This window comes from Lissotriton helveticus, chromosome 5_1, assembly GCF_964261635.1.
Source record: "Lissotriton helveticus chromosome 5_1, aLisHel1.1, whole genome shotgun sequence".
Taxonomy (NCBI): domain Eukaryota; kingdom Metazoa; phylum Chordata; class Amphibia; order Caudata; family Salamandridae; genus Lissotriton; species Lissotriton helveticus.
Genome location: NC_136065.1, coordinates 1,741,217,930 through 1,741,232,642, shown reverse-complemented (window position 1 = coordinate 1,741,232,642; position 14,713 = coordinate 1,741,217,930). Strand labels below are relative to the sequence as shown.

General features: G+C 45.5%; 1 protein-coding gene across 1 annotated transcript in view; it reads left to right on the top strand.

The window, feature by feature from the left end:
• The window catches only part of SMARCD2 (SWI/SNF related BAF chromatin remodeling complex subunit D2), a 756,802-nt gene that overhangs the window by 189,773 nt on the left and 552,316 nt on the right, over window positions 1–14,713 (top strand). Inside the window, exon 3 of the mRNA XM_078645026.1 lies at window positions 137–179. Coding sequence (XP_078501152.1) covers window positions 137–179 — 43 coding nt within the window. The remainder of the gene's footprint in view (window positions 1–136; window positions 180–14,713) is intronic.

Sequence of the window (14,713 nt, the reverse complement as noted above, 5' to 3'; positions counted from 1 at the left end):
TAGATTTTGCTTCCAATGTATCAATTGTGGGCATATACTCCGTACACATTAGCAGAAGTGGAGATTGGTTTGTTATTTTTTTATGGAGAAGTTATTTATGGATACTTTTTTTTAATTGTGCTATGTTTTTCTGCAGTGCAAAAAGAAGAAAAATGGCAGATAAGATTCTTCCTCAGAGGGCAAGTAATACTTTTTTCTTACAATTGTTATTGTAACATCTGCTATTACATTTGTGGAGGTGGCAAAACACATAATACAACTATTAATCTGTCTAGATTAACAAGGGGTCTGTGTATCATTAGATTCAAAATAGAAATCTAATTTGCACGAACAACTAGACTGACATTTGAGTAAACTAATTTAGAATTCTACCAGGTTTTTAGTGGCAGTAGCCACTTGTCTTCGCAGCATGTGCTATACATGTGCTATATATGTGGTGTCACTCATTGACGTCCTATTTCTCTGTGTTTTGTCTGTGACTCATGAAAAAGGTGAAAAAAGTGAAATAAAAAGACAAAAAATTACATGTTTTTTTTCCATAGCATCAAACTATGTCTATTGAACTACTTCATACTGCTCACTAATCAGTTGCCATAGACTGAAGAGTGATTGTCTGCAACAGGGGCAGCCCTATTTCCCAAACCGTGGGGCGGGGCAGTAAACAATATAATAGCTACAGTGGTTTCAGTGAAGAATTTTTGCAAAAAGGAATTTGCGTTTAACCACATACAAAAGTACATATAAAGTACAAATGAAGCTACCTACAGAGCTTTCTTGAAAACAACATCATATTATTAGAATAACTTATTAGAAATCATAACAAGAATCCGAAATAATACTGACATATAACGTGGTGCTCATGGGGTTACACATAATAAACATACAAAGACTCAAAATACAGTGTATACAAACGAACACAATGGCAGAGGAATGATAAACAAAGTGTGTACTAAATCACAAGATCAATAATGCAGTAACCTCATCCTCTTTAGTTGCCAAAAAGAACTTTGACAGTGCTTCGACCTTGTCACTCAAACTGTAATCATCAGGAAACAAGAAAAATATATTGAAAGCAACCATCAGAAATCTGTAATTCAATTAATAAAGTCTGTAAGTGTCGAGGCACCTATCATCATAATACAAAAGAAAGGAAAAAGCCCACCCAAAGGCTGAAATGAGGTAAAAAGGTGAAGCAAGTAGATTCCAGTCACCAACCAAATTGTATTGTATTGTATTGTAATTGCATTTATATAGCGCTTACTACCCCTGACGAGGCGTCAAAGTGATTTTTCAGCGGGTAGCATGCTACTCTGGGACCCCTAGAGGATTAGTGTTGAATTAGTATAGTGAAACATGCAAGTACATTTTAAGTAGTGGATAGGTTAGTCAGTTATTTGGATTTGGAATGATAGCAGAAGGATAGAGGAGGACAACGGTTTGTATTTATTTATCGCTCGCTTGTTGACGCATGCTATTCAGGAAGCCTATAAAGGATTAGTGGTGAATTAATATGGTGAAATATGAGGTCATTTCAGTGGTGGATATCAGTCTGTTACTTGGAGTGAGAAGGATAGCGGATGGATAAAAGGGGAAGAAAGATTTGCATTCATATAGCACTTTTTACCCCTGATGGGTGTTGAAGCGCTTTTCTGGCGAGTAGCACGCCACTCCGGAACCCATAAAGGATTAGTGTTGAAAATTAGTATAGAATAAATATGAAGTAATTTGAGTAGTAGATATGTTATTCAGTTATTTGGGCAGTATATTAGTATGGTTGAATATGGAATATGGAATTTGAGAAGTGAACATGTTAGTCTGTTAATTTTGATTGAAAAAGGATAGTGGAGGGATAAAATAGTGAAGATTATTTTTTTTTTAGGTCTTAGCAGTAGGCAGAGGCTTTTGGATGAGTAAAAAGGAGTTTTGGAGGGAAGGAGTCACAGGGGAGAGTTTAGAAAGGTTTGTTTTAGGGGATCGGTGTAGTAAAAAGAGGTGTCAGATGATGCAAGGAGGGGTAGAGCAGGAGAGAGTCTAGAAAGGGTTATTTTGGCGATCGTAGTAGTGGTATGGGGTTTGGGATAAATGAGAGAGTGGATGTAGAGGATATATTGATAGATGTATAGGATGAGAGATAGGGTAGTGCATTAGAAGGAGTAGTAGAAAGAAGTTTGAGATGAGTCAGAAGGTTGGGCTAGAAGATATATCGAGCGAAGTATAGACTGAGAAATAGGCTAGTGCATTGGAAATGCTAAATTAGAAGAAAGTGATAAATATATAGATCCATAAGTACATTGAAAGTATATAGATACATAAAGGAAGTAAGTATATTTAGATGAAATATATTGATAGAGGCACAGGATGAGAAATAGGGTAGTGCATTGGATATGCTTTTTCAGGAGAAAAGTAACAGACACACAGATCCAAGTACATGGAAAAATATCGACATGCTTAAGAAAAGCGAAACTTTAACTATCACCTCATGTGTGAACAAGTCAGAAAGCCAGAATATTTATAATATTAAAATACGGCATGCTCTAAATTTTAAATCGAGTAAACTACTGAGGAGTGAATTCATCACATCAGAGAATCCAACAATTCAGCCGAAGGAAGAACTTGCCAAAATAAATTACGACTCCTAAAATAATGGAATCTATAAGTATTTAGCATATATACAGAAAGGCCAGACAATGATGAGCAGTTCCACCCGGTCACACGTGCTAACAAACAATTTCATAGGTCAAATCAGGAAAATCTAATGATTTTGTAAGGTGACGATTTGTAAATGGACAGGAAAACTATTAAGAAAGCTCGGTCGGTGGGTACCTTCATTTGTACTTTATCTGAACTTTTTTACTTGGTTAAACTCAATTCTTTTATGTAAAAATTATTTCCTGAAACCACTATAGCTATTATATAGACCGAAGAGTAGCATGGTATGTATGTATGTATGTATAGGCGTTCTTTTATAGCGCTGTAACTGTCACCCAACGGGCATCCTGGCGCTTAGACTGTTATGACACAATAAATGATGTTTCCAGCTTCCAATCTATTTACATTGATCTAGGGAACAGATGGGTCTTTAATGCTTTTTTAAAGGAAGAGAAATCTTCCAGGCCCCTCAGGCCCAGCGGTAGAGAATTCCACAGCCGCGCTGCGGTAAACCTGAAGGACCGGCCACCCATCCGGGACCTCAGAAACTTGGGTACTACCACCAAGTGAGCCGAGGCTGACCGGAGTGGTCTTGGAGGGATGTACCATGAGAAAAGGTCCTGCAGAGGAGACGGGCCTTGTCCATGTAAAGCTCTAAAAACCAAACACAGAGCTTTGAAGTTCACCCGTTGAGAGATTGGCAACCAATGGAGGTCCCTAAGTGCCCTGGCAGAAGAGTCCAGGCGACGTTGCGAGAGTGCCAGTTTGGCCTCAAAATTCTGTACTCGTTGGAGTTTTCCTAGCAGAGTAGCTGGTGCCCCCAGCAGCAGTGCGTTGCAGTAGTCGAGACGACTTAAAATTATGCTCCGCACTACCTCTGGTCTGACCTGTACCGGGAGCAAGGGTAGAATCTTTCGCAGTGATCCAAGTAATGCCATACAAGTGGCGACCGTTTTGTTCACTGATGTGTCCAGCTGTAAATCGGAACTAAACATTACCCCCAAATTCCGAACCGATTCGGCAGGCAGACTAGTACCTTGGAAATCAGGAGGCCAAAAACCCTGTGGTAGAGGTCTAGGGGTCCGATCCATAGAGCAATGTAGCACCTCGGTTTTCGAGTTGTTAAATTGTAGGGAGTTGTTACCCAGCCATTCTGCCGTGGTGCTCATGCATCGATGGAAGACCTCCTGTGACACCCCGTCCTTACCCTCAAACGAGAAGATAAGTTGGGTGTCATCGGCGTAGTTGGTGACTGTTATGCCAAAAGATTTAATCAGCATAATCATGGGACGGAGGTAAAGATTAAAAAGAATGGGGCTGATGGCCGAGCCCTGGGGTACTCCCTGACCAACCCTTCTGATGTTGGATTCAAAGGGTGGCAGGGCAACTATCTGGTGCCTTTGATCGAGATATGACACCAGTTATTCAAGGGCCAAGCCCGACACCCCAGCCTCTGTCAATCTCCTGATCAGGATTGCATGGCTGACCGTATCGAACGCGGCCGACATGTCGAGCAGCACTAAAAAGGCTGCTCGACCCTGGTCGGCACGCGTTCGAAGGTCATCGAGAACAGTCACCAATGCCGACTCTGTCCCATGTGCCGGTCTAAACCCAAACTGAGCCACATCCAAACAATCAGTAGTCTCAAGAAAGTTGGAGAGATGTTTTGTGGCCAGCTTTTCAAGAATTTTAATAGGGAATGGCAAGAGGGAAATGGGCCTAAAGTTGGCTGGGCATGTAGGGTCCAGATTCTCCTTTTTAAGCAGTGGGGAAACCACCGCCAATTTCCAGCAATCTGGAACCCGTGCTGAAGTGAGAGACTGGCGACAGATGGAAAAAAGTGGGGGAAACAGCTCTTCACGGAAAAGTTTCCAGAATTTGGGAGGAAGAGGATCAGAAGGTGTGCCAGAGGACACCCCGTCAGCCAAAGAGCAGAAATCCTCAAAAGATGGTAGAGGAAAGTTGGTCAGCTCACCTAATTTAGTACCCTCCTTCCTATTCTCAAACGAGATGGAATCGTGCACCGCACGGCCAGTTGACGAGGGAAGGTTGTTTAAGATGTTAGCAATCTTATCCTCAAAGGCCTGTGCTAGCGAATCGCAGAGAGCTTGAGAGGCCGGGATGACATTTTTGGTACAGCTAGGATGGGCTAGGTCCTTTACGATCTTGAATAAGGCCTGAGATTTATTTACAGCCGCCATCAAGGATTCTTCTAAGAATCTAGCTTTGGCAAGCTTGATCTGGATTTTATAGGACGCCAGTACTTGTTTGAAGAGGACTCTATGTGATTCCAGGTACTGTTTCCTCCAGGTCCGCTCAGCCTGTTTACATTGAAGCTTGAGCTGCCGAAGTTCTTCCGAGTACCATGGCATAGCAAGATTAGTCCTATCTTTAATTTTTCGCAGCGGGGCCAAGGAGTCCAGAGAGGCTGAGATTCGCTGACAGAGAGTCTCGTAACTTACGTCCACATTCGCTCCCAATTCAAAGCCATCTGGCAGCAGAGAGGGCAAGATCGTTTGTTTGAGGAGTCTAGACCATTGTCTCCCCATTCTAGTGCCCCCCACACTCCCTTTCTTTAATGGAGCACTAGTGCACGAGAGGGAGAACTGGACGAGGGCGTGATCCGTCCAACACTGAGGCAGGACGTCACGTATAGCCGTTCGACCAGCGTCAGCAAAAAGTAGATCAAGAATATGGCCCTTTGAATGGGTTTTGGAGAATACCAGTTGTTGTAGCTCAATATTATGGCAAGCTTGGACCAGCTCTACATAGGCCGTCTTGGTCGGTCCCTCTGACCAAAGATTGAAATGCCCTAACACCATCAACTTTGTGTGGGAGTGGGAGAGATCGTATATTAAGTCTATGAGCTCAGGTACAACAGATAACGAACTAGCCGGGGGTCTATAACATAATAGACCCGTGAATAGCACGCCTCCTTGATCCTTGATGGAGAAACCCAATGTTTCGCACCCAGCGATTGCCTTGATGATAAGCTGGGAGACGTCGAGAGTCTGCCTAAAAATTAATCCAGTTCCACCTCCTCTGGCTCCCACCCTGGGATTATGCATTATTTTGAAGCCAGGGGGACAAGCTGTCCCCAGTTCCACCGAGCTAGTCGGTGTTGTCCAAGTCTCTGTCATGAAGAGCACGTCTAGATGGTAAGACTCGATAAGTAACGCAATTTCTTCACTTTGTTTGATGAGAGATCTCACGTTCAACAAACCACAGGACAAGGCAACTGGGTGCTTACTGGTGATATTATACTTTCGGTTACTAAGTGAACCGAGATTAAGGCTTAAAAGTTCATCTAGGGAATAAGAGTAGAAAGCTACATCTTGGTTCAGAGAGGCAGAGCTTTCGGCGCCCGGCGCGTCCTGTGCGCGAACGGGCGCAAACGGGCTTACCTCTGGCGCACTTTCGGCACGCCCGCTGCGCGCCTACGCTGCGCGCTTTAGGGGCGTCCATCATATATAGCCGTATACGCAAGAGTCCTGTAGTGCGATCACTAGCCCCCCAACCAAGATGGCGCCAGCAATTCGGCACTCCCTGGTTCCCTCACTCACCCAAGATGGCGGCTACCAACACCGCAACGCGATGTCCCCAGGAGCCCTAAGGTGCCCTGAAGCGCTCGAATTGAGTGCGGAATGAGGTCACAATGGTACACATTGGAGTGTACCATGTGCAAATGCCACTGCTTATCACGGACGTTGGAATTTCTAAAAATGTTGCTATCAGACAGCCCTTAGCATATGCAGCCTTACTTCTCATTTGCTATTGACAATGGTGTTAAGTCTTTCTAGGTAAACCTCTACACTTCCAGTGCCTAGTACATACTGCAAGATATTAGGTTTTTGATTGAGGGGGATTAAAACCCTTCTCAAGAAACAACCACCTTGTCCTTGTCAGGCTGAACCACAAACTTCTCTAAGTTAACTTGTGCTTAACCCTCCAGTAGTTTGGCACGAAGTCTTAAATTAGAAGCTTAACTTAGAGGTACTTGTTAAGAATTTATGCAGCACATGAAGTAATAAAGTGAAAACAGAACACGAGATATTCCAAACCAATTTTGAAAATTAAGTAACATTAAATAAAAAAAATCTTACCAAAATAACAAAAATCCAATCAGTAGACCCAAAGATATGCAGTTTAGGTTTAAGTAAAAATAGCACAGAGCAGCAGAAAACGCTAACTGTTGGTGTCTGGTCACACTAGATCAAGGACAAGTTCAGGCCAACCACAATGGTTACAGGGACCAGTTAAGTCCAGCTTGAAAAGTTACCTTCTCAAAGTCTGGCATGCAGAGTTGAAAAGTTCTGGATTTCACAGGAGGAGGTCAACTGATGCCAGCCTAGGGTCCAGGACCTAGGGAGTCACCGCTTGGGGATCAGGAACTCACTCCTGCACAACCCAGCAGGGCTCAGGCAGGTCCAGTTGCCGGTCGAGATAGGCCCATTTCTAGGTCCAGGCAGGGCTAGTTGCAGCAGGTCAACTAGGCAATTGCAGGGAGGCCCTGGCACTTGCTAGGTCTATATGCTATATGCTATAGGGAGCATAGAATAGAAGGCCAGCCAACTGACCCTTGGAGTCGCTCAGGTTAGCCTGGGATGAAGGGAGCAGGTCTAGTCTTCCTTTCAAGAGAGCAGGGTAGGCCTTATTCAGCACAGAGCAGGTCTCTGAAGAACAAGGCAGACAGCAGTGCAGTGCTCTGGGGAACTAGAAAGGCCTCCAACAACAAGGCAGTCATTTGGTAGCAGCAGGGCAGTCCTATGAAGAACCAGGCAGGCCTCAAGCAGCAGGACAGTCCTCTTGGGAACAAGGCAGGCCTCAAGAATGCAGGACAGTTCTCTGCAACGTCCACAGGCTCATCAATGTACTGCTCAGTGGGTCAGAAGGTCCAATCTATTTATACTGGGTGCCATCCTTTTAAGTGGAGGAAACTGCTAGTCCCCCCCATCCACCCAACATCAAGTTCTGAAATGTTCCTTCCTTCCCCTTTCTCCCCCTGCCCAGGCTCCAAGAGGTCCGGGTTGACAAAAAGCTGGTGTCCAGTTTCTTTGTGAATGTGCTGGAGGCAGCCCTTTGACATCTAAGTGGGGCAGGGAAAAGCTCCGACCCTCCTATTCTGGTAAGATCGCCCTCTCCCAACCAAGTGGTATTGTTCACTGAGAAGGCCTCAGATGGTTTAGGGCAGGGAAATGCTACCTTCTGTAAAAGGGCATTTTCAAAATTGCAATCTAAAATCCAACTTTACCATTAAAGAGGATTTCAAATTACAGTTCATTTGAGACCAAACATGACATTTCTACCTCATCGCAATCAAATTTTAGCACTTATTAAATGTAATAAGTTAACCCCCGAATGTTATCCCATGGGGGAGGTAGACCGTACAGTAGTGAAAAATTAATTTAGGAGTTCTCCAGTATTTGGGGTGTCTTTCATAGATTCACATGCCTGAATCATTCCCCGTCGTCGGAGTGGAAGTCCCACGGTATATATAAAAAAGCAATAATATGCCTGAAATAACCAAAAACCTTGGTAATAACCAACCAGGAAGTAAAGTAGCCCTAGCTACAGGAGCAAAAGCTCCCACACTCATGACTATCCTAGTCATTTTGTATAGACCAAACTGCAGCCAATCAGGCGACAGCACCCACCAGAATGCTCTCCCTATAGGCTCAGGCTCTTAGATTTTCTACCGCACGTTGTGTGAAGGGAGTCTCCCTGAGCTCTGCTCAGTTTCTTCTTACTTTGGTTGTTTTTTTACCTTCTAAAGATGTCTACTTCAAAATCCCTTTTTAGGGCTTGTGATTCCTGTGGAAAGCTAAGGCTGTTCAAGGAGGATCCTCACAAAAAATGTATATATTGTTTGTATCCTGATCATGAGGCAAAGGAGTGTAAAATCTGTAGAACCTTTCCTCAGAAAACCCTCAGGGACAGAGAGGGTCGTCTTCTCCTGTGGCTTCAGAGGATAAAGGACAAGGATAACCCCGTTTCTGAGGTAGGGAGCATCGCCTCGGGGTCTTCTGTATCCTCTAGGAAGAGGAAAGCTGAGGTTGAGGTAGCTGTTCCTGGGGCGAATGTGTTGAAGAGAGCCCAATCCTCTCAGGATTCTGGCGTGCCTTCCACTTCTAAGAAGGTTTCTCCACCTGTAAAGACTGATCCTTGTACGCCCTCAAGGAAAGCTGGGAAATCTACAAAATCAGCTTCTCAAAAGATTTCACCTCAGGCTGTTCCTTTGACCACTGCTGCGTCAAATACAGCTTCACAGTCGCCATCTCCTCATGTGGCCACCTTTTCAACATCTACGGTGACTTTCTCCTCACCAAAACCAGCTATGGTGATGTCTACAGCCTCCTCACCGTCGACGCTGGTCCACGTCCAAGTTCGACCTATCTCGTCGTCGAAGATAGTGCCATCTACCGTCGACGTCCCACCGTCGACGAGAATCTTGAAGGTACCGTCGATGGGTGCTACGTCGTCGACTCGATCGTCGACGAGCATCTTGCCGTCGACGAAGTTAGCCTTACCGTCGACGACATCCCCGTCGACGACCTCGTCGACGAAGTTACCGCCGTCGACCTCGTCGACGAAGACACCGCGACTACCTCGTCGACGAAGACACCGCCGACTACCTCGTCGACGAACACACCGCCGACTACCTCGTCGACGAAACCGTCGACTACACCCTCGTCGACGAAGAAGACGCATCCGTCGACGACATCGTCGGCGAAGAAAAAGACACCTACGTCGATGACATCATCGTCGACGACAATGTTACCGATTCTGGTTTCTCAATCGGATACAGGTTTTTCACCGTCGACGGTGGTACCGTCGATGCCCCCACTGTCTACCTGTACTGAACTACAAGTTTGGTCATCCAAGCCAATACTTCTGCCGTCACCGTCGACCACAGCTTCACTCTTGGAAAAGCGTGAATCATCTCTGACAACTCTGTCTCCATTGAAGTTACCAGAAAAATTGCTAGATTCCGAAGAGGAGGAATCTTATGAGGATGAAACTTTCCGTGCAGCCAGGAGCCCATCTGAGCTGCTAATAAAATATCATGATGAAGAGCCAGATGAGGAGGACCAATTCTATGCGCCCTCTGAGCGGGCTCCTGTGTCTGCGCCTACCACACAAATGCCTTTAGACCTGTTGCAAAATCTTCAATATATGCTAGGCGATTATTTTTGTCGTTTTCCACCATCAGAATCAGGTGAATCTCACCACTCTACGCCGGTACCAAGAACATCTACGGCAACGTTAGTATCTCTAAGACCAGCTTCTCCGCAACCAACTGCGTAGATACGGCCTGCAGTAGCTTCTTCACCAGGTCCATCTCATCAGGTGCAGGATGATGACTCTTCGGAAGAAGAGGAACGAGAAGAAGGCGAGGTGGACGACAAGTCGGTATCGTCGGAGTGGGATGAGTATCTGGCACAAACTCCTTCTCCAGCTAGCCAACCTACGGCGGAATCTCCGCCGGTGGACATTGCAACCTTCCATCAAATCATGGGAAGGGCAACAAAGAGATTCCTCATCACGATGGAAGCTAACCGAGATGAGTGTTTTTAGTATGATTTTAAGGACTTGTCACAAAAACAAAGTTGGTCCATTCCTATAATTGAATTTATCTGGAAGGAAGGCCTTAAGATAATGGCTACGCCAAATTCTTTACCTGCAGTTCTACCTCGGGTAGATAAAAAATTTAGGGCGCCTAACACTTCACCGGCATGCCTTATTGGACAAGCAAAGACGGATTCTGTGGTCGCCCAGGCGGCTCAGAGAAGAGACAAAAATCCGTCTACACAAATAACTGCTCCCCCGGATAAGGAAGGAAGGCGTTTAGACGCAATAGGAAAGAAAGTCTCCACTATTGCGGCAACTACTGTCCGTGTCGCGAACTCCCTTGCAATACTTGGGAGGTATGACAGACAAATGTGGTCGGACATATCACCGTACATTGAAAAGCTTTCAGAGCCGGATAGGTCTGAAGCCAAGAAGATCTTGCAAGAGGGAGAATGTGTGTCATCAGAAATTATTGATGCTGCAGTGGACGTAGCTGCCACAGGATTCAGACAGCTAGCAGGTGCAGCCGTTTTGAGAAGACAGGGATGATTGAAATCTACATCCTTTCGCCTTGAAGTCCAATCTAAGATAATGGACATGGCTTACGATGGGGAGTTCCTTTTTGGACAACATGTGGATGAGGCTTTACAAGCCATAAAGAAGGATACCGAGACTGCACGGTCCCTGGGGTCTCTTCAGTTTCGTAAATCTTCCTTTCGTGGAGCAAGAGGAAGAGGCAATTTCTCTAACAGAGGAGGTTACTCACAGCAGCGTTCCTATAACAACTCACAGAGTAATCAAAGATACCAACCATACCGACAACAAACGTATGGTCAAAGGAGGAACAACTACTCTCAGTCAAGAGGAAAAACCTCTTATCGAGGAAGAGACAACAACAGCAAGAGCAAGTGAGACAAACATCCTGCCACCACTTTTACCCAACCTGAAGCAAATTGGAGGAAGGATATCCCTATATTACTCAAATTGATCCAAGATTACCACGGACAGATGGGTCCTGGATGTGGTGTCCAGAGGTCACATTCTGGAATTCGTCAAAACCCCGCCAAATTTTCCCCAAGGGGACCACCACCAGCTCATCTCAAGGAGCTTTTTTCCCCAAATATATTCTATCATTCGAAAAGGAGCAATCGAGAGGGTACCCCAACATCAAAGAGGAAAAGGATTTTATTCAAGATTTTTCCTAATTCGCAAGAAGTCAGGGGAATGGCGTCCCATCCTCGACCTGCGTGCCCTCAACAAATACCTCAAAAAATTGTCCTTCAGAATGTTGACGCTTCAAGAAATCCTCCAGGTTCTTTCAGAAGGAGATCACATGGCAACACTCGACCTTCAGGACGCATACTTCCATGTGCCCATCTTTCCCAGACACCGGAAGTTCTTGCGGTTCAGAGTGGCTGGCAGGGACTTTCAGTTCAAAGTCCTCCCCTTTGGACTCTGATCAGCCCCCAGAGTCTTTACAAAGATGCTAGCACCGGTGGCAGCTCACTTGCGATTGGAAGGGATTCAGATTTATCCATATTTGGACGACTGCCTTATCAAGGCCAGTTCTTTCCTCACAGCAAAGACTCACGTTCAGAGATGTCTGTCGCTACTTCAGAGTCTAGGTTTCTCAGTAAATTGCGAAAAGTCCCACCTAATTCCATCACAGAAGAAATCTTTCTTGGGAGCGACGCTGGACACAAGGCTCGCCCAAGTCTTCATATCAAAAGAAAGGCAGTTGAAGATTCACAAGATGGCATCTACATTGCTAACAAGAAAGTGCGTTTCTGTTCGCAAATTCAAGTCTTTCCTGGGGATGATCTCGTCCTGTATCCCTCTCACACCCAACTGCCGCCTAAGAATGAGGCCCTTACAAGAGGAACTCATTCTTCAGTGGATACAGGAAGCGGGATTATTCGAGGACGTGATCAACATTACCCCTCGAATGAGGAACTCCTTTCAATGGTGGAAGCAAAAGTACAATCTGCAGGAAGGATGTGCATTCCTAGCGGAGGTACCCAGATTCATCGTGACCACAGATGCTTCTCTGGAAGGCTGGGGCGCCCACCTTCAGGGGATGACAATCAGTGGCAAATGGGACATACAGCAAAGAAAATGGCACATAAACCTCTTAAAGTTGCAAGCCATTTTTCTCGCTCTGAGATCCTTTCAAGCAATATTACAGGACTCTACGGTTCTAATTCGAACGGACAACACAACCAGCATGCACTACCTGAACAAACAGGGAGGGACAAGGTCGGCCTGATTATCCTATCAGGCACAAGAGATTTGGAATTGGGCCCTGGATCACAACATCAATCTGTCAGCGGTCTATGTTCCAGGGGTTGCCAATGTGTTGGCGGATTCCCTCAGCAGGTCGGCTGCTGGCAATCACGAATGGGAGCTACATCAACCAACCCTGGATCACATATTCCAAGAGTGGGGTCATCCCGACCTGGATTTGTTTGCGACGAATCAGAACCGGAAATGCCCACGCTTTGCAAGCTGGATTCCCCACAAGAACACATGCGGGGATGCCCTTTCGATGAACTGGTGTCGGATATTTGCATATGCTTTTCCGCCGATTCTTTTAATTCCAAAGGTCATCAGGAAGATGAGGAAACAACCATGTCGGGTAATCCTGATTGCGCCAAGGTGGCCCCGACAATATTGGTTCACCGAGCTGCTCCTCCTTTCGGAGTGCAGGCCGATACAGCTGCCTCGAATACCGAATCTCCTGACAATCCAAGAAGGCCAAGTGTACCATCCGGACCCAGTTTTGCTGAAATTATCAGCCTGGCTCCTCAGCACAATGAGTTTGCCAACTTAGACATTCCTCAAGATTGTCAGGAAGTTCTCGCTAATGCCAGAGCACCATCGACGATTAAGACCTACAAGCTCAAGTGGAAGCGTTTTTGTGCCTGGTGTCAAGCTGCTGGTCTACATCCCATTCATGCTAGACCAGAACAAATGTTGCCATTCTTCCTGGATTTGGCTAGATCAGGTTTGCAACATTCGACCCTAAAGGTTTTCCTGGCAGCCATTTCCAGATTCCATCAGGACGGAACAAACTCTCTTTTTTCTTCTAGAATAATCCAGCAATTTTTTAAGGGATTATTTCGGATGTTTCCTCCAATTCGACGACCACCTCCATCTTGGCATTTGAATGTGGTGCTAGCTCAACTCATGCGTCACCCCTTTGAGCCCATTCATAAGGTTGATCCCAAGTTCCTTACTTTGAAGGTCTCTTTGCTATTCGCTTTAACATCAGCTAGAAGGGTCAGTGACATCCAAGCATTCACGTAAAAATCGCCTTTCTTTCAATTTACATCAGACTCTGTGGTGCTACGTACCAATCCTAGGTACATACCCAAGGTACCATCGGACTTTCACCTAAATGAGCCAGTGATCCTCAAGACATTTTTTCCAAATCCACAATCACCGGCTGAAAGAGCTTTACACTCTTTAGACATTAGGAGATGTCTCAGGTTCTATCTTCAAAGAACGGCAACTGTTCGCAAGACAGACCAGTTGTTTGTGGCATATGGAAGACTGCGCCAGGGCTGCGCTGTTTCCAAGCAGACTATAGCCAGATGGGTTTCATCAGCAATTGGGTTATGTCATCAACAGGCAGGAAGACCCTTACAGGCCTTACCAAGAGCGCATTCCACAAGGGCAGTTTCCTCTTCCACTGCTCTGTTCGCTGGTGTGCCTCTTCTGCAAATCTGCAGAGCTGCAACGTGGTCCAGCAGGCACACTTTTACGAGGCACTACTGTCTGGACTCAGCAAATGATGCAGATGCTTCGGTGGGAAGAGCAGTTCTTTGCAATCTGTTCCAATAAGGTGAGCCTCTGTTCTCCCGCCTCCTCTATGCTCTTTCTTTTTTCGACGCTTTACAAAGTCTTTGCATTTTATCATTATGCATGAATACTATGTTACAATTAGCGTCTGTGAGCATTATGTTATGAGTACTGCTATCTATTCTGATTCAGGCATGTGAATCTATGAAAGACACCCCAAATACTGGAGAAGAACAATAGTTACTTACCTGTAATCTGTGGTTCTCCAGTATTGGTGTCTTTCATAGATTCACATGCAACCCGCCCACCTCCCCTATGTTATGTTATGTTATGTTCAAATCTCTTCTATAGCGCACGGCTGCCCCGAGGGGCGTCCCGGCGCTTTGGCAAAGAGACATACAGCTAAGAGACACAACACAGCAGGTCCGGAGGTCCCAACAAAGAAAAATTATACAGAGAAGAGCCAGGTCTTCAGCTCCTTTCTGAAAGCAAGAAGATTGTTTGACTTTCTTAAGGAGACAGGCAGCTCAATCCAGCAACGCGGGACCAAGTATCGAAAGGCACGCCCTCCGATCCGGACCAATTTAATCGGAGGAACAACAGCTTTGGCCAACAAAGCCGACCGAAGCGACCTCCTAGGAACATAAAAAGCCAGGCGCTTCTCCATATACTAGGGCCAATTGAATGGAGGGCC